We start from the raw sequence: 20075 nt of genomic DNA on the forward strand, positions 1-20075 counted from the left end.
CTTAACATTCGGCAACTTTAAAGCTTACATGTACATGCAACAGCAATGTTAATGTACATGTCAACTAAATATATATCGATATAAAAAGATGACTTTAAAAATATCACCTGACTTATTTAACTACAAATAGGTGATATGACGGTTTACTAAATCTTATAGCCTCGAAATTAATCAACAACTAAATGTACATGTTCAAAGCGTTCTACATAGCTCACATTAACATAACATTCTGAGAAGAACAACCTGCTTTTACAGCGGACGTTGACAAAAACCACTCAAATATTCATAACCCGATTACCGCGACATTGCAGTAGCTGTGAAAACATGATTTATTTGTCGATGTCGACAACAACGAAGTATCGGCAAATATAACTCAGGGGAAAACAATGCGCAAAAAAAATTATAAAGTTTTGAAGAAAAAAATGAAGAATAGGGACCTAAAAAGAAAGAAAAGACTTTAAGCATGAAGTTATGAAAAAAGAAACTAAAAGTTGTTAAGTTTTACACGGGGTTTTCTACTTACAAAGAATTCAAGAACTTTCACGACTTCTTGTATAACAATAAAGAGAGGGTTTGAAAAGTTTTATGTATAATATCCTTTTTTATGTGTTTTGTTGATAAGTGATAATTTTAAATGTATTATCACAGGTTTTAGTCTCTCATAACCCTTAGCAGGGTGGGTCTTAATTATTTTTTAACGTGAGACGTTAATAAAATTATTATTATTATTATTATTATTATTATTATTATTATTATTATTATTATTATTATTATTATGTATCCAGTCCCGTATTACTGATGTGTACAAACGGGGCTCATATTATCAAGATCAACAAAGACATACAAAGAAGAAAGTACATCGTGTCATCGGCATAATAAAAAGTTATTTATTTTTGATCTCAATGATAAGTGAATTGGAAATTATAATGGACATACATTTATAGGCTATTGTTATTTAGAAAATGTAGACAAGCCTTTCTGTAAGCTACACGTGCATAAACCATATATGGTAAAGACATAAAATGGATAAAAAACATAATCTAACAACGTATTTGTATATAAAGTAAAACTAATATGCTGAGTATTAAAGTACGGATTTTTTTACTGTCTTAAATACGTGGAAAAGTATGAAATGTATGGAAAACACTTTACAAGTATTTGAATGATTTTATTGTCTATCACTGAAAACGAAGAAAATACGCATAAAAACATTCAAAAAATCAAATAATTTGGCCTCTTGCTGTAATTTTGTTTTCGTCTGACGGTTTTGTTTTAGTTTGGCAAAATCTTCACACTTGTCAGATCGAAAGTTTGACATTTTTTACCTGTCGTAAATTTTGTACATATACTAGTGTAAGCCACGGTAAACAGTGTAATTATCGTCTGGGAAGGAGTCGAAAATTGAAGTCTCACCTATTTAACACACAAAATTAGAAGGTTTTAATTACAGAGGAAAAATCGTAGTTGTGGCCGCCCCTCTTACCGAACAATTGAACAAGTAACACCTGATGCCTTATCAGGTACCAAATGATTTAATCAGTTAACCGACGAACAATCTGAGTGCCAGTTTTACCTGTATACACAGTAGCTGCGAGTCAAGCAATGCAGGTAATCTTTTCATTTTGTTATTTGAAAAATCTCTTAAGACATCCTTCAAACAATACATAAAAATCGTAATGAATTGATACTACGTGTACCGGTACATGTACACATGATAGTAAATGAAGTAATATCGCCACAGCTTGCATAGATACATGTGATATACGAATACGAGATACAATACGAGTCGCCGAGCTGTACCTGAAATATTACGAGTGTATTGGCGAGCCGCAGGCAAGACAATACACGAGCAATTTTCACGTACAGCTCGGCGACGAGTGTTGTATCTGGCTTAAACCACCGCCTCTGATTGGCCCCTGTGGCGCGCGGTTCCTGTCACGCGCACTTCTTATTTCCCCAAAAGATGAAAAAGGTCACTTGTATCTCTCACTTACCACGTGACAATAGAGAAGCAAATGGGCAACGGGTTTTCACATACGCTCAGTTCCTGCCTCGTCTACAGGAAGATATAAATTGATTGTTTTAAACATATGTGATTAAAAAAGCGGGACGTTTTCTACAGAACTTAAGACTATACAACAATCCAGAACTAGTCAACGAAGCCAACAGAAATGTTTGCTATTACAGTACGAAGACATGCGACGATTTCACGTTTTTTCAGTGCTGTATGCGATGAAAGTCGGTGTTCAATGTTAGGTAAACCTCCATTTCGCAGACTTGGAGGACCCATGGCCTGGTCTGAACGTCCCATTACTCCGGACACGGAGGGGAGCCAAGGGGTCACTGTACGCACAGGAAGAATGAAGGACGTCCCCGGAGTCTGGAAACTGACTGAGGAAGTCAAGTGGAATAAACATCAAGACATGATTGAAACCCTCTTCAAAATGTGTGAAAATGGCTGGAATATAGCCGAAAAGGACGGAGATGTAGTGGGTAAGGATGTCTTCTAAAAACATCACTTTTTATATAGTAATTAATTGATTTACTGGTCTATGTTTGTCAATTCACTGTCTTATTCATTTGGCTAAATATTTTTCTTGTTTAATATAGACAAAAATAGGCTATAAATTAAAAGTCGAAAGATCATACCTCAATGGTAAACAGACACATTTTGTCTTTTTGAAATAATTGACTTCCTACCCATTTACCTTATTTTCAATCTCTTTTCGTTATCATTAGTAGAAAGGTACTACCGGTACTTGCTTTCACATCGCCTTGCTTAAATGTGACTACTTAGAACTATGCATCTCAAAAAATTACTTGTAGCCTTAGAAGTCATTCTTGCTAATATGAGTATTGAATTATATCCATGTTCATGTACGTAAAATGGTTTACGTCATAACTTAAAAAGGTGAACTATGTAATTTAATCAGATATTAAGAAAAATAGACGTACAAGTAGAATCCCCAAATTTAATGTCTATTCAACTAACACCAGTGGGCCTGATTTGGTCTTAAAGTGCAATTTAAGTCCAAAGCTGGACTGAAGCAAATTTAAATTGATCTTAAGACTAAAAACGAACAAAAACTCCAGTGTGTAAGACTATAATTGGTCTGACTTCAACTGACGTGGCAAAGCAATTATCTCCAATCATACATTCAGTCTTAACTTTCCAGCTAGTCAGGTAAAGATAGCAATCAAGAAGATGGCCATTATGTGAGTAGCAAAGGGTGGTCTCTTGTGAAGTAAGTGCTAATTGCCTAATTGCTAAAGAGTGATTCAGATACCATCTCTTACTTACTTGATACAAGAAGTTATAACTTTATAACTTCTTGCTTGACAAGAAACCACCCTTTGCTACTCACACAATGGCCATCTTCTTGATTGCTATCTTCACCTGGCTAGCTGGAAAGTAAAAGTAGTTAATTTACCGTGGCATTTTTGTCATAGGCACGGTAAAACAATTTACAGCATAATTAATCACAAGGCTGATTCACATACCATCCCAGACAATGTTTAAAGCAATGAAAGAATTGGTTATAGAAGTACTAGTGCAGCATACTTTTAATGTTTTGAAATCGAAGCTTAGAATTATAGCTTCACAAGCAATAAAAAACCAGGTACATTTATTTCAAAATAAGACATGCCCTTTTACTCGTCACAAACAATTGAAAAGTCACTTCAATCTACCATGAAAATATACTGTTTTAATGTTATTTAAAAACATATTATACTTTAAGTATTATATGTTAAAATTTCACATTTAAAACAATATTTTTTCTTAATTTTTGCTTTTAAAGGAAGTCTTTCTTTTCTTAATTAATTTTTCTGATCAAAAAGCATTTTATAGAGTATCGATAAACCAAATAAAATTTCCATCTACAGCTGTAACTAGGGGTGTACTAATATCACTGAGTGGTACAATTTTGTTTCTCGGGAATTTATTTACTGAAAAAAGAAATCCAGTTCTTTCTTAGGTGGGGAAAACACATCTAACAAGACCCATGCTGTTTCGCCATGGCTGTATGTGGCAGACAGAGTTCTAAAATGAATTACTCCACCTCTGCTGTAATTATGGATACTTGGACTTCTTATGCAGGAAATTTAAAAGAGATTTTTAGGACAGATGCAGCAAGGAAATAATACAGCAGAGATTTTACCTTATCCTAACGTAAAGAATTTTTAAAATCAAGATTAATGCGAAATTGATATGATTAAATTATTCTATAATTTTGAATACTGATGACCATGTTATTAAAATGTTACTATGTTTCAAAAGTAAAAAAAGTATTGTAAAAAAAAAGTATTGTAAAGTAAAAAAAATTGTCAAATGTCAAAACATTTTAAAGAAAAATTGTTAAATGTAACAGTATGCTGCATTTTCCTTGCTTTTGAAATTAACTGAGATGGTATCTGAATCATTCTTAAGCAATAAGGCAATTAGCACTTACTTGACAAGAGACCACCCTTTGCTACTCACATAATGGCCCTCTTCTTGATTGCTATCTTCACCTGGCTAGCTGGAAAGTCAGTCCAATATACAAAGTACACATAACATATATACTAACCAGTATACATTTTCTGTTACGAGCTCTTAAAGGAACTATTAATGATTTTAGTAATACAAGTTACATAAATCCCACTGTATGAATACAGCACCTGTTTCATATTTACTATTACTAATTTTAGGTTGCTATCTATCGCACGAATTTGATAGTGGCCTGAAGACAGCGGGTCATTTTATAGTCTCCCCAAAAATGCAGGGGCGTGGTGTTGGTGAGTATATATAATTATAATTTACATTAAAACACATTTTACGCAGTAGTTGAGAGTCTGAGATATCACGCATTATTTATATATTACATATAGTGATATAGAAATGGCGTTACATCACTGGCGGTTGGCGCTGGTTGGCCCATAAGTTGCGAGTAACCATTTCTTCTTTATTTTGCTACACCCCCCCCCCCCCCCCAAAAAAAAAAAAAAAAAAAAAAAAAAAGAAAAAAAAAAAAAAAAAAGCAGGGATCTAAAACCAGGGCGCGAATTGCGACCGATATCAAGCAAGCGATACCTCGCTATTTGCGAGGGCGACTGCGCCCACCTGTTAACTCGAAGCCATAGCAAACGCAACGCAATTATAGCCTCAAACGCTACTAAAAGTCGATTGCCGCATAAAGTGAAGACGTCATAAAACAATTACACATAATGTAATTTTATTTCAGTGTGATGCTAACGCAGAGATTGTTTTAATCTATAGGAATATCACATTCTAAACACTGATATTTGAAGTGTTTGACACCAATAAAATGTCAAAAAAATTCAATAAGCGAAGCCCACGTGTTTGGACTGACACAATTACTGATAACAGTACTTCTTAGTAGTGTTCTGAGTCTCACAATAACAGACACTAAGGAAGGCCAAGGAGTGACCGAATACTTTGTTTCTGCTTTGCCATTTTGTGTAGAAAATGAAACGATTAAATTTATAATTATTATCAATAGACTACACAGATGAACTATATTCATCAGAAATATAAAATGATGTATGAAATGTTTAATTTTGAATTTTTTATGCATAATAAAACATGACTTTAGCATTCTTTAGCATTTCTATCAGAGGTACCGAGTGACTCAATCGTTTATAAGCTTTCATGCTTTGTTATATATGCTATTATGACTAGCAACCCAAACTTGCCGCCATGTTTAATTACATGAAAGACACTATAAAATGACGAATTATGCATGCGCAAAGGCCATTGGGACGGGATTTACTCATCGCAAATAATAGTCCAGAAACTAAAGGTGATTTCGCTACTAGCGCACGGTCGCGATTTGCGACGCTTTCGAGTTATGAGATGGCGAGGAATCGCCATGCTTGCGCCCGCTCGCAACGAGCGATGCTTTCGAGATACGGGGCCCAGGCAAACAGATGAAACACTGTCCATTCCCTGTTTCATACAATCTATAGGCGAACAGTCATTGTCCTTATTCACTGTTTTTATTATGTCTTTTACTTTGTGCTCCCTCCTCTTAGCAACACCCTGGATCAGCCACTAATTACAAAAAGTAAATTTGATAAAGACTGCCTATATCAGATGGCGTATTATAATTCATAGTGATTTAAACCTGTACATGTATATTCTTTCAGGTGCTAAACTGATGAGCAAGTATTTTGAGGAATTTGGAGACAGGAATATTTATGCAGGCGCCATCTCGCCCCTATTAGATACATATGAAAAGTACAGCGGCGCCCCACTTTCTAAGGGAGACACAGGGGGAAATTATTACGGCGTCTTCAAGAACATCCCTCTTCCACCAGATACGGAACAAAAATACCATATAATTGACTTTAGACATGTTGACATGTCGGACCTCATTGGCTATGATACGTCATATCACGTGGTACCAAGACCGGAAATGCTGAAGATTTGGCTCGGCCAAACAACGGCAAAATCGCTTGTTTTGTTAGAGAAAGGGAAGATAGCTGGATACGGATCAATCAGACCTACTATGAACGGTTTCTACCTTGGACCTCTGTATGCAGAAAATACAGTCGGAACCATGGTTCTCCTCAAGGGTCTGATAGACCTCATTCCACGAGATTCCAGCGTCGATTTTTTTCTGCCACATTCGAACGAAGCCGGTCGAGAGATTCTGAAGGCCAATGAAAGCACCATAGGGTTGTACGACACTTTTCACAAATTTGCTACCAAGAGGTATATACCAGTGCCAAAGTGGAATAATGTATTTGCATTACTCTCCAACGAATGTGCACTGTGCTAAGAACACGCCCTTTTTGACTTTGTGAAAGTGTTTTTGGATTATTTCAATATATCTTTGGTTTGCTTGTATTTGAATTAGCGTTGTCGGGTTCTCAGTCAACTCATGGAAATAGTGCATGATTGATAACTTTTGCATCATTTAGAATGTTTTGTGACCGGAATGAATAAAATAGAAATGGCACGATAGCATACCTTCTGCACATCTTAAAATTTGACACCATTTTGTAAAAATGCACATGTACAATTAAATTTTTTTTACCATATTATCATGGGGTTGTAGGTGAACTGTATGTAGAATGACGCCACTTTCGACATTTCTATTGAAATGAATAATGTACTCGAGCTCATTACGTCTCTCATGAGTCCGTCATCATGTGAAATTCAATTAACACTGCATGTTTAAATCAGACGTACAGTGCGCACTCGAATATGTATTTAAAAGGTCAGTTATTTTAAATAGTGGCATTGTAAAGTAAAAGTGTAGCCCCCCCTCTCCGCTCATAAATGAATCATATATATAAGTTATTAAAGTTATTTATGACAATGTATACCTAAGATAACACGTTCATTGCATTGAATACGAATTTAATTTCCATTTATGCACATTAGTTCGCAATTTTTGTTGGTCATTTTGATTGTGTTAGAATATTTCTTAGATTACAGGTGACTTAAAAATAAAACAAAATTAGGAGCACATCCCCTTGTTATATACCTTACTTTTCATATTCATAGTTAGATCATTAAAGCCTAGATTGCATTTTCCATCTGCACCGAAGGATGAAATCGTTTATGTTTTTTATCATTTTATTCTACTCTATTTTATTTATATATTTATTTTTGACATCGTAGGTAGCTACGAACTACGGCGAGGACGTTAACATTATCTGGTCGAATCTTTTGGTAACATTGGCCTTTCAAGGGGAATCGTATTCAATATTTTTTACGCCATGCGGCCCCCGTGAGAGCTGTAACCTAGGCTTAAGAAATGGGACTCGTGCGATGCGCGTGGCCGAGGTGATGGAGCCCAAGTGACTTTTCGACGTAACAATCTAGATACTTCAGAGCATGTAGGAACCGCAAGTAGGACATACGTTTTGATATCGCAATGTTTTTTATTGTTCTCCTATCTAAGATAAATAATCGCAATTAAAGGTAATAGATAAAGTCAGTTTGTTAAGCTGACTTAATGTTTACTGCAGCATCACTTGGGTATGCATGTACATATCACACACCTGGTGCCCCTGGCGTCGTGGGTGACTCCTAATCGTGCAGTGAGACTTCTGGTGAAAGGGATCGTAATCGCTTTGCATGAAAACTCTTACAATATCAGCGGCGTTACACTCATTACAAAACAAGGTAGTGTCCGTCACTAGATAGGAGATGTCGCCGCACAATGTGATATTACCAATGCAAACCCAGTATATCGGTTTAATGACTTCGTGTTTACGAAAAATATTTTATACAAATCTGGAACGTCTACGGGTTATTTTCGTGCTCAGTGCAGAATTCAATGAGGTGACACGTATTTTAAAAACGACATAAGAGCTAAACAATTATGAAAAAATGTAGGAAATATTTCCCCCTGTAAGCACGAATCGAATCGTCATATGCAATCTACCCTGAATAATCAGTCATGTAGGTTATGGACTCGTGAGACGCGCACACTGGTGTAACATTAAAACGAATATCCTCACTACTTCCCCGAAATCAGGCACCAGTTCGCCACCACATGTACACACAGCTTATGCTTAATGTAGCACAGGCTTGGCAATATATAACCTGTAACTAACGGCTGATATATGGCATATAATGTCCGTACTGCAGGATATCCGGCAGCAGCGATTGAAACGTCATCGTCTAGCGCTTGTTCTCTGTACTCTTTGTTATATCAATTCCAGTGAAGAGTGGACCATGTGTGTAATTCAGACCTGATAGGTGACCAAGTAAACGACTCATGTAGACGGGAGGGGAAGGAAAGTCGCTGCTACGTGTACCGGTAGGCCTAGCTGACTAGCTTGCATGTCTCCATATACTGGTAAGTATAGGTATGGAGTACGCTAGCTGTTGGCGAGAGTGTTTAGTGACTAATATAGTACATGTGCTCTCTGCTCCATTTCAAGCAGTTAATATGGACTGTACAGCACCGTGTTTTTACCGGATTTGATCAATATTTGGACCATATTAAGACGACCGGTGACAGCATTATTACTACGGACTGACCTAGTTTTCGGATATGCTGTGCAGCGTCAGAGGTATATTATTTTAGGGAGAGGCGTGTGGTAAATGTCTGCGCGTCAGCATTTAAGGGATAATAACTGTTCGTTTTGGCCAAAAATGACTTTTCCTAGAGTAAACAACAATTTTCCCATACTTACCAATGGTTAACGAATCCATTTCTACATTCAAAGTTAGTCCCCGTTTTTTCTTTTTTTTTCTCTCTAAAAAGTTTTTTTTTTTAATAATCTCTGAAGAGATTATTGCAGAGTACAGCCATCTATGGAGGTCATGTGGTCTGACGACAAGCTCAGATATCAGATAATTAGCTATAACTGCCGTTTTTATTGTGAAATATAGAGATCATACGAAGAGTTATTATACCTCTAACTACAGAAGAAATGAGAGATTGTGCGCTCCTTGTATAAAAATGCTATGTGTCATTTCAGGGGTCTGTTCCAGAATACAAGAATAGAAATACATCCAGAAGAGGTCGTCCGCAGAAGAAGTCAAAATGGTACCGTGTGGCTGCCTTAAATTCCCTGACAGATCGTTTTCTGTCAGAATGAAAATCCCCATGATCTTGTCTGCTGTGTTGCTGATTATCACAGGTACCGGTAATTAATTTATATATTTATATATATATATGGGAGCTAATTGTTATTGATTGATCAGTATGTAGTTTGACTCATAATTCAAATCTTTTTCTTGCCAGGTTTCATTCACATTGGACTGGGCGCCAAGCAGGAAATGATGACGCAACACATGCTATGTACGTCAGCAGGTCACGTGTGGTGGGTTGGTATCCTGGTATGTAGCAGGTTCCTCTTCCAACTGCTCCTCCCTCCCTCCCCCTCTCTATCTCTCCCCCCCCCCCCTCTCTCTCTCTCTCTCTCTCTCTCTCTCTCTCTCTCTCTTTTTAATTGGTATTCAATTCGCTTAATTTCGAGATTCGTCGATATCAATGTACACGTATTTCTTCGTGTATTTCCAGGGTGTTGTGTTCGGTGTTCCTGCCATAATAATAACATTAAAAAGTGCAAGAAAGCTTGTAAGTCCATATAATGTATATGTGTAAACTTAAATGAGCGGGAATTATCATTATGATTATAATCACCATATCAAATTATGATTCTACAGAGTGTTTAACCTGTATATTAGATCTTTCGTTGATTGTTTTAAAGTTTTTGTTTGCATCTTTGACTATGACAGCAGATGCTGTGCTCCTCCCCAACATGACTTTTGTCAGTTAACCATCGACACTACCGTTCCTTTCGTTTTACTTTCTTCATTTTAATAATTCTCCTCTGATATAATAGGGATAATCTGCTTCTGATTTACGTCCGCTGTTTGTTGCTTTAATTGATACACGTACTTCTGAAATGGTAGACAAAAGTCAACCGTTTGCCTGAAATGCATTTCAGTTTTAATGAATAGGTTTGTTTAACATCCGTGCATGAATAAATGTAATCATGCAACGCAGTGTAACGAGTTTTGTCAATTTTGTTTAATTGATTGTGCTCGTTTTGAATTTTGATGAAAAAAAACATGCCTTCGTTCTCAGGCTTTGCTGTGGTGCGCCGTGGCCATGACGGTGGGCATTATAGCCATACTTGTAGACATGACCACTGTACAGACGTTTCCTGTAGAGTAAGTACGCGTTATGATAAAAGAGTGAAAGCGGACGTTCCAAGATATACTTCACATGGTTATCGTTTGATTTATCAATTATGGGTCACTTTTTGTTAGTGTTATATATGTTGACGGTATATTATAACGTAGCCGGGCCAAATATGTTGTTTTGATTTAAATGTTGATTTTCGTAATTTTACTGTGTTGAAAGTCACTTCATTGACATTTTACTTAACTTTAAAGCTTGAAACGAATGTCCTTTTATTGTTCCGATAATTTGCTTACAATGAAAAATAGCATGTCGTCAAAATATTGACGCTGGAGCCGAAGAGAAAAGTCAGTGGTCTTCCAATGAATTTAATGTTGTTAAATGCAACTGCACCATATGGAGGCTCCGTTATTTGATAATGGGTTTTGTTTTACAGAAGTCGCTGCCAAACCACCACCACGATATCACCCATAACATCTTCAGTGGCTTACGACAAAGCTCTTGACGTCATTGGCGATGACCTAAGCGACCCTCCTGGTGCGATGTTCCAAACTCCTCTTCTCCTGACATTGGTGCTGATGATGACATTTATCTGCTTTGAGGCGTTGTATATGGGTCCCATTAACATGTTCATAGCGTGTCATAGGTGTATTTGCTGCGATCCCGAGGTAAAGAGGCACATGCTGGCCAGACAAGGCGCATAATTGAACTATGGGGAATGAGGTGTAAAAGGAAGAAAAAAAATCAAGTCGTTCAGCTCGACATGCCTGTATGTGAAAAAAATCACAAAGAACACAAATATATAGGTGGTGTTTGTGCGCGCGCTTGTGTGTGTGTGTGTGTGTGCTTGTGTGTTACTAATTTGCACCAGCCAAGTCAGTCACCTCAGTAGCAAAGAGGTACATTTGTTTTACATAAAGTGTGTATGTAACAAAAGGTGTAGATATTATGCAAAAGCACCTCTGCAATGTTGCCTTTCTCTACAAAAAAGCTTCTTCTAAATATGTATTTTGTTGATAGTGTTGCTGTTTTAACAGCCAAGACGATTCATTTATGTTTTTATTCTGATTTCAGACAATTCCTTACATTGGTCACAGCGAAGAATCATCCGGCCCACAAGTCACATGAGTTGACTAGATCCAATCCACCTTATTGTACCTTTGCCATTTATCTTCATGCGGCCAAGTGGACTTTTTTTTAACTCAACTCGAAATACGTGTATGAGAACAGTTTTTATTCATACACTGTATTATATGTCCAATTGGTTAAGTATCAAAAGGATAGCAAAACCAGTTAACCAATTTGAATCTCAATTAAAATCCTCATAAATTGGATGTTTATTTATTTTCTGTACCATGGATAGTGTACGTGTACAACTTTGCTCTCGGTGCAGTACGCCCCAGTTTTGTTGAGGTATCCCTGTACATAACTGCATACTATTATTATCAATCAATCAATTTTTCTTTTGAGATTTTCATAGATGTTTTCCCTCACAAAAAAAAAAAAAAAAAAAAAAAAAAAAAAATCAGCAAGAACAAAAATAAAATGTGCATTTAATACATGTATGTTAGTCATTCTCAACACTAACGTTCTATAATTAAATGGTAAATCAAGGGACTTAAATTGAGAAAAACGTTAGGTTTTTCGATGCACACAACTTTTTTTTTTTCAATTAATAATGTGACTCCTTTTGCATAAATTTTACAATCCACATTTTTAAGCTTGCTCTACATTTTAAGACGGTAAAAGTTTGTAAATAGTTTGGAGAAAATATCGAGATTGCCAAACAATAAATAATATGTCTAATAATCTTATATCCGAGGGTTTTATCTTCATTTTCTACATATATAAGATGATATGATAAGATGGCATGTCTACCGATTTGTGCAATATTCATAGTCAACAATGTACAGCGGCACTCACGGTACTAGATATGCCGATTTAAATTTTAAACATCCGAAAGACTTCGCTACACGTCTCATTCCTACTGAGATAAAAATTGATTGTGTTAGCTGCGACAAGGTTCCACAACTGTCCTTTCCATTCATGTTATGTTCACCATCACATTTTGATCTGTTTTGTTTGGTTTCTGCACGGGATATTGCACTCAGTTTCTGTCCCTTTGCATTTTTTGGTTTTTCAGTATTTTTTTCAATTAAGTCAAATTTATTTTACCGGCGACACACTTTAGCAGGTCTATTAGTCGTGGACCTAACCTTTCTTCTGACTTTATGAAAATGAGCACAATGCTTTACAAGGGCTACATGTAGATCGTATTGTTTGCAATTGTAGCAAAGAAAAGTTATAACGGGATTTTATGTTTCTGGAGGACAAAAAAATCTGCACGTCAGTGGTGTAAGGAAAAAACGCGGAAGTGAAACGGGGTAAATTTATTGGAAGTGGGCCACTGAACTTTGCAACGGAATGTAATGCAATGGTTGGTAATAATTGACTTTTATGCGTGTCTTTATTGTCTTAACTACACTACTTCACACAAGTGACTCTGACCTCTTTATCTTGAGATAAAAAGCGATCCAAGTTGCGGAACAGAGGGAAATATTATGTTATAGTTGGCATACGTAGCTATTGTAACGCTCTAGGTTTGACGTTGATTTAACTGTTTACTTGTAAACCATATTGTATTTGTAGTAGAAAAGCTAGAGACTATCTGGAAAAGAGGGAAAAGGTAAGATGTAATATTCGTTATTTCATCAAATTCAGAAAATACCATACAAGTTTCTTCCAGCGATCTTATAACCGTTATCTTAAGGTTTCTATGCATAATTATATTTCTGTTTACGTCTGTACTGGCTATATGAAATCAGCAGTTATCATATCACATGGGGTGCTCTGTACACTTACGGAATTTATTTATTCGCCTGATTTTATTCCACAGCTATTTGCATTTAACATTATAAAGATACATCCTCCAGTCGTTTAACATGAACATAACATAACATAACATAACATAATTTTGATCTGTACTTGTATATTATTACACTTAAAGACGACGTGTCTTACTTGCAGTAGAGCGGTCGAACTCTCCGCGAGGTTGAAGGACGTCCTCCACTATTAACGTGTTATTCCTGTAACAGATAAAACAAAAACTCTTCTCGCATTTATTTTACGCTTTCGGCCTTTTTTTCACGAATTTTTCGCGGTGTTTATACATCACCGTATGAAATGCACTATTCATCTAATGCCAGTTAATTTAAAAGATAGGACAAACAGAATTGATAAGATAAGCGGTCGAACTCTCTACGAGGTAGACACCACGACGTCCACTATAAAGGTGTAATCCCAGTAACAGATGAAATAATTCTTCTCTCATTTGGCCTGACAAAATTGAAAAGTTGATTTATGTGCCGTGCCGACCTTAAGGTACTGGCGCATTTTTTTTTCAAGAAAAAAAGGCACATCGGGTATTGGTTTGGTAAGTGGCAGATATTCACAACTGACCCCATGAACTAAATGTGTTGTTTATCTGCTCTAAAATCGCCCTCATTGTGCCCAGTGGCGGGTTTAGAGTGGGGGCAGGGGGGGGGGGGGGCGGGGGCTGCCCACCCCCTTCGCTTTCTGAAAAAAGTCACACCTCTAATATCCCCCTCTTGGAATTATAACTTGACTAGCTGATTTATAGTACTAAACTGTATTAAATGCTACCGTTCACCCTCTAAAACATTAAAATTCTTGGGACCCTTCCTCGGGCCCCGAACCCCACGCCAACTGGGGGAGGGGGTGTTGGCTTGGCATCCGCCGAACCCCCCTTCAAATAATCCTGGATCCGCCCCTGATGGTGCCTTCACATTCCCTCCACCTAAGAAAAATACCGACCTTCTAGCTATAGTACCTGCTATGCTCGTTATACACTATGTGTGTTATCAATTTTGTCTGACCCTAATGTAGTGTTTTATTAACTGAAAGACACAGACAAGGAAGTGACTGCGATCAGAGCAGTAATCGAGCCCTGCTGCAATACCTCTTTAATTAAATCAATAGAAACCTTGAGCAAATTTAAGTGTTGACCGAGAGAAAATATTTAATTTGGGTTTATGGTTGAATGAGTTATTTATGAATCTGTGAACATTATAATTATTTTCTTCGTCTGAAAATTAAAATTAAGACAATAATAAATTAAAACGTGCGCATTAGCACAACTACCCAGATCTTGAAATAGAAATAACCAATGAAATAAAACGAAAATTTTGGGAAGAAATCCATAGAAATACCAACAACAAACTCCGCACCTACACTGTAAAAACAGTGTTTAGCTCCTAAACACATTTCTAAGCGCCTGTTTTGTCTCACTTTTTCGACTCGTTTAGCTCCTAACATGCGTAGCTCCTTAACATGTTACACGCTTGTGTTTAGCAGTATGACGCGTTTGACGGCTTATAAATGTAGGGTGTATTTGTTTAACTTTTAGGTGCTAAGGGTTTCAACTGTTTTAGTCGAACACACGCGAGCGCACGCGCGCGCGCACACACACACACACAGACGAACTCACGGTCACCTTTATCTGCCAAAGTTATCTTTTTCTATAACAGGGTACCGTGAACTGTCAACATCGTTGACTTCCCACTATCATATTTACAGCTGGACTTATTCATCCTTGTGTTAGCTGACCTTGCGAGGAATTTTATTGGAATGTATTTCTGAAAAGCAGGTTAGGAAAATTCACTATTTTATAAAGGCACGAAACAACTATCATTTTTACTTTAAAACCCCTTTCTCCATATTTTGATAAAATGCGTTACGGTATTGATATCTATTTATTTTTTCCGGAAGTAATGAACAATAGAACATCAGGATGACTATACTACCTTATTTAAGCTTTCATCACATGCTGGTTATTTCGGTACCGATAGTCCGAATATTGTACAATTCGCACCGCTCTAGTCGCCGACTAACCCCAAGCCCATTTTGGAATTAACCACTAACTGTAGTTCAAACAGTATAAGACGTGTTTTGGTTATTTATATAAAAAACTGTTTTCAAAACATTATATAATGTTTTTCCAGAATGTTATAAACACGCTGATAAAACTCCACAAAATGACGTTACATGTATCATAAAATTTTGTAGAAACGGTCTTCGAATCTTTTTGCAAATTATAACGTTACTGTACATCATTTTGCATGGAGTTAAAACACCCATAACGTTACCATAATGTTCTTCTATATCATTGCCAGCATGTAACCATCTGATAACGTCGTGAAAACGTTATTTGTTATTTGGATTATTACTTAAAGGTACATATGAACCGAGCATCGGTGGAGCGTGGGCTGTCAGTTACACATATAAACCACTTCTACAAGATTCTTAGACGACTCAAGTAAAGTCGACATGCCAAGGGACAAACTGAATAAATCACTCGATCAGCCATAAAAGAGCTTTAGACGGTTCTTAAAATTTTTGGTCAGAAATTTAACCTACTTATGTGACCTACTTTTCTGCCCCATGTATATACAGGATAGTAAGCTAACAGAAAAATCCATTCAAATATCATTTTTCGGGTAATATTAATCAATGCCTTCTGGCAATTTTCTTAATTATATTTTTTGAAACTATATACTGGTATTTGGTTGGTTTTTGAGCAAAAAATTGACTTTGTATGCATCTTAAATAGGCCTTTTATAAATAAGCACGCGTTACTGCAAGGAAGGACACCAAGCGTTAGAGCAGACTGCTCCACGCCTTCAACAGCTCCACACGTTTACGAGGGGAAGTGTTAAGCCAAATTGTTGAGCCTGGTAATAAACTTATGGGACCGGTGAAACTAATCACATAGCTAAAAGTGCGACACTGTTAAACATTTTTATTTCTTCTGAAAGAAGCTTGAAAAGCTAAACTTGTTGTTCAGCTACCCTCTACCAGGGCGACAGATTGATTTTTCACAGATATTCACAGATATGTCTCTAGATAAATAGATAGTCATTTTGGTCTGATGTCGACTCAGCAAAAAATGTCCCCAAGAACTGCGGTCTTCGTATAGGGTATTGTCCAGCAGCTCCACGCGTTTAGGAATTCCACACCTATAGCAGCTCCATATGTTAAGCAGCCTCACGCGCTTAGCAGGGGAAGTGCTTAGCCAATGTGCTTAGCTTGTGATAGACTTATTATAGATCCATATACCGGTGAAGCTAAGCACATAGCTAAACGTGTAACACTGCCAACGTGTCTAGAATTTTCTTCTGTGAAACGCTTGAAAAGCTAGACGTGCTTATCTTTTACACATATTTCTAAATGCGTATAGGTGCTTAACGTATGTTGTATGTATTTAAATGCTAAGCACTGTTTTTACAGTGTACAGCCAAATTAAGAATTCCTATGAAGCTGAGCCATATTTGGCATTAAAAGTCCGTTTTACATATAAAAAAATTCTAGCCAAAATGAGGGTCAGTGTCCACGAGTTAGAGATTGAAAGAGGCAGATATACCCACCCCAAAACAAAAATTGAGGACAGAAAGTGTCCTCACTGTAATGCAGTGGAAGATGAAGCTCACTTTTTTCTTGAGTGTACTACTTATAAACTAGACAGAGAAACATTATTTGCTGCCTTACCAGAGGTAAATGTGCAGGGTCTAACAGACGATACACTATCCGCCCTATTAAATGTGTCAAATGAGAGAGGTGTGTCCGCACTTTAAAGTTTATAAACAGTGCTATGAGAAAACGGAAGCTATCCAAATCGAGATAACACCTGGTATTATACTTTTGTAAGTTTATTATTACTACATGTATTTAAACTTAAGTATATTATAATTAGTAGTGTAGAGAGCCTATAAATGTACACTCATTTCATGTGCTCAATAAATTATTATTATTATTTTTATTATTATTAGAACACACTTGACTTAACGGTGTATCTTATGTAAAAAATCAACTGATTTAAGAAATTTGCTGAAATTTCTGGGGGGCTGGAGATTAGAAAACGCTGGAAATTAGTTACATGTAAATATACCTGCTTGTTTATGTTATTCTTATCTCACGACATGACTTTATTAACATAGCAATGATTAAAACCTACGGCTCTGAGAAATTTCAGAAGGCATCAGCTTACAGTAGACATTTCTGATTTTCAGAAAAAAAAAATGGTCATAAGCGGGGGCGTCATAGCAGGGATAGTAGTTGCCGTACTGGTGGTGATTGGTCTCATGGTGGCATCTTTTCTCTGCGGTCGTTACCAGCTTTGGCGCAAACTGCCATGTCTTCGTAAGAGACGCGATGTTGATGGTGAACATAATGACGGCTTCGATCCAGAAAGTGGGACGAAAATGGAAGTAACTCCACCAATGGCTTATGAAGAGGACCGCAATCCCACTCAGTCGATGTACTTGGATTTGCAGGGCACTTTGCCGCCGCCATCGCCCCTACCACGGTCCAGCAAGAACCTCCAACCGCAGCCAAAGACGGAGGATCAAGATGATGGAGATATATACGAAAACGCGTCAGATTCACTCCCCAGGAGCAAAGAGGGGGCGGATATCCTGCCAGACACCAGTGGCGACCCTCGGAAAAGTGGTGCAACAGAATCTGGCGGGACCACCTCCCAAAGCGGAAACCCTGGCGACGAAAATCATGAAACTCAAGAAGAGGATGGTGACATTTATTCCGACGACCCAAGCAACAGGCCTCTCAGCGTCAGTGATGCTGAAGGTGATGTTGCACAAGAAGGCGCTGATGATATTTACGACATCCCTAAAAGCACAGCAATCGAGACACCAGGAACTAAAGAGTCTAAAGAAACAGTACATGATGACGCAATCAACGTTGACGGCCACGTGATCTCCGGTAAAGGGAACGAAGCGCAGTCGAATGGGAAGGACGAAAGCCGACAGCCGACAACCGTGGTCGACCCCGAGGATGTCCTCGACATTGCTTGCGCTGAAAAGGAAGAACCCTACCCTGGAAACCTCGAACAGGAGGGAGAAGACGAGCAAAATACGGGCAGCGACACCTATGCTCCAGCGGTTATTGCTCATCCAGCGCCGCCTATTGGTGAACGGGACAGTAAAATTAGTGGCTCGTCTGCCCATAAAAATGGGGAAAACTCCGTGGTGAGGGAAATTCAAGGAGAATCAGATGACTTTTATGAAGACATGACGTTGTCAACGAAAATATGAAAGAAAAACAATTTGCAATTATGATTGTTTGCTCTAAGAATCGCTGGGTGGACATTGTAAAATACTAATATATTGCCACGAATATCATTTTATATATTTTAGTACGATGCAGTGTATGTGTTTGTTTTCTGCTCGATTGATGAACAATCTTGTTTGCATGTAATATCTTATTATTTAGTTAAATATTGTCTAATCTTTCATGACTCAAGATTCAAACGAAACTTCACCAAGGTTTTTGTTGGAGGAGCTTTCGTGGATCAAGCAACTGATTGAAGCTGGTATTATAATTTTTTTTTTTTTTTTTCAAGACTTTGACATTATTAGGAGGTAGCAGCTAGGTTTAGCCTCACAGTTACATTGCTTGTATAATGATATGAGGAAAGAGGTGTGAATTACACATATCTAATTCATATATAAAATATATGACTATAACTTATCATTTGTTTTTGCTATTTTGTTAAGTTTTAAGCGCAGATTGAAAAAGTTTATCTCAATTTGAGAAATTTGAAATATAACCTAGAGAGAAAGAATAAAGCATTTTTTTATAGAAAGCACATCAGTGGAATTTTAATGCAGCGTCTTAATGTCGTAACAGGGGTAAATTAGGTAAATTATTTTCAAGATTTATCAATTTCCTTGAGTTAATGTTGACGAGTCAGAATGTATACAGCTAACAATGATCTCAATCTTTTGATAACTTCAACAGTTGACTGAGTGGTCCAAGATGCTTTAGCATTATCTATTCCTTATTGTTATATTCGATAATCATTGTCTCATAATCTAAAAAGTGTGCTTACTTTGCGTGATGATGATAGCATGCAGTTACTCCTGTTGTCAATTATATTTATGTATTGTCCGTCATGTTCGTCTTCTTCAACGGGTTTATCAGTGCACATAAATCTAATACCTAGTTTAAGGTAAGAATGAATGCAAATTAATGTTCGGTAGCCTAACCACTGTCTGTTGGTTCACTTTATCAATACCACTGGCGTTAATCAGTATTTATAAAGTATCATACAAGTGCCGCGTACAGATTATGAAGGGGTCACGATTACCCTGCTTAAAGAACACGTGGCTTGAATTGACTGTTTATCTTTGAACGCAGCCGAATATTTTGGAGGTCGAGTTATATTTTTCTCACAAGCTCCTACTCATTGGAACTTCAACTCGATACAACATTTGAGGAAAGGATTATTTTTTTAAAAAATGTGAATAACGATTAATTCAGGTCTCTTATGAGACTATAGTGACATATTACGGAAGGCCATGTGACACATACATGTATGATATGTACATGTAGTTACTATACACGTACAATAGAGGGTCATATGAG

The 20075-nt window shown here is 37.1% G+C and overlaps 3 protein-coding genes across 9 annotated transcripts; all 3 read left to right on the forward strand.

The window, feature by feature from the left end:
* Positions 1-1870: 1870 nt before the first annotated feature.
* LOC106154423 (uncharacterized) lies at positions 1871-7477 on the forward strand. Of its 2 annotated transcripts, XM_013528771.3 has the most exons (3): positions 1909-2493; positions 4690-4776; positions 6148-7477. In XM_013528771.3, exons 1-3 carry the CDS (start codon positions 2172-2174, stop codon positions 6780-6782), a joined length of 1044 nt encoding a protein of 347 aa, XP_013384225.2. In that variant the 5' UTR covers positions 1909-2171; the 3' UTR covers positions 6783-7477. The 2 variants fall into 2 exon arrangements, with proteins under 2 accessions (XP_086869220.1, XP_013384225.2); XM_087013094.1 differs by lacking the exon at positions 4690-4776 and having other exon boundaries at positions 1871-2493.
* A 168-nt stretch (positions 7478-7645) lies between these two features.
* On the forward strand, positions 7646-13302 carry LOC106154420 (uncharacterized). 6 transcript variants are annotated; one of them, XM_013528765.2, is made up of 7 exons: positions 7646-8816; positions 9445-9606; positions 9711-9805; positions 9990-10046; positions 10560-10645; positions 11053-11284; positions 11691-13302. In XM_013528765.2, exons 2-7 carry the CDS (start codon positions 9510-9512, stop codon positions 11742-11744), a joined length of 621 nt encoding a protein of 206 aa, XP_013384219.2. In that variant the 5' UTR covers positions 7646-8816; positions 9445-9509; the 3' UTR covers positions 11745-13302. The 6 variants fall into 6 exon arrangements, with proteins under 6 accessions (XP_013384219.2, XP_086869222.1, XP_013384220.2 ...); XM_087013096.1 differs by having other exon boundaries at positions 7646-8777; XM_087013097.1 differs by lacking the exon at positions 7646-8816 and adding an exon at positions 8844-9033.
* Positions 13180-19298, forward strand: LOC106164254 (uncharacterized). The gene is made up of 2 exons (XM_087013095.1): positions 13180-13302; positions 17702-19298. The coding sequence occupies exon 2, from the start codon at positions 17711-17713 to the stop codon at positions 18740-18742; it is 1032 nt and encodes a 343-aa protein (XP_086869221.1). The 5' UTR covers positions 13180-13302; positions 17702-17710; the 3' UTR covers positions 18743-19298.
* Positions 19299-20075: the final 777 nt, after the last annotated feature.

Source organism: Lingula anatina, chromosome 5 (assembly GCF_051362555.1).
Source record: "Lingula anatina isolate TDL-2025a chromosome 5, LinAna3.0, whole genome shotgun sequence".
Taxonomy (NCBI): Eukaryota; Metazoa; Brachiopoda; class Lingulata; order Lingulida; family Lingulidae; genus Lingula; species Lingula anatina.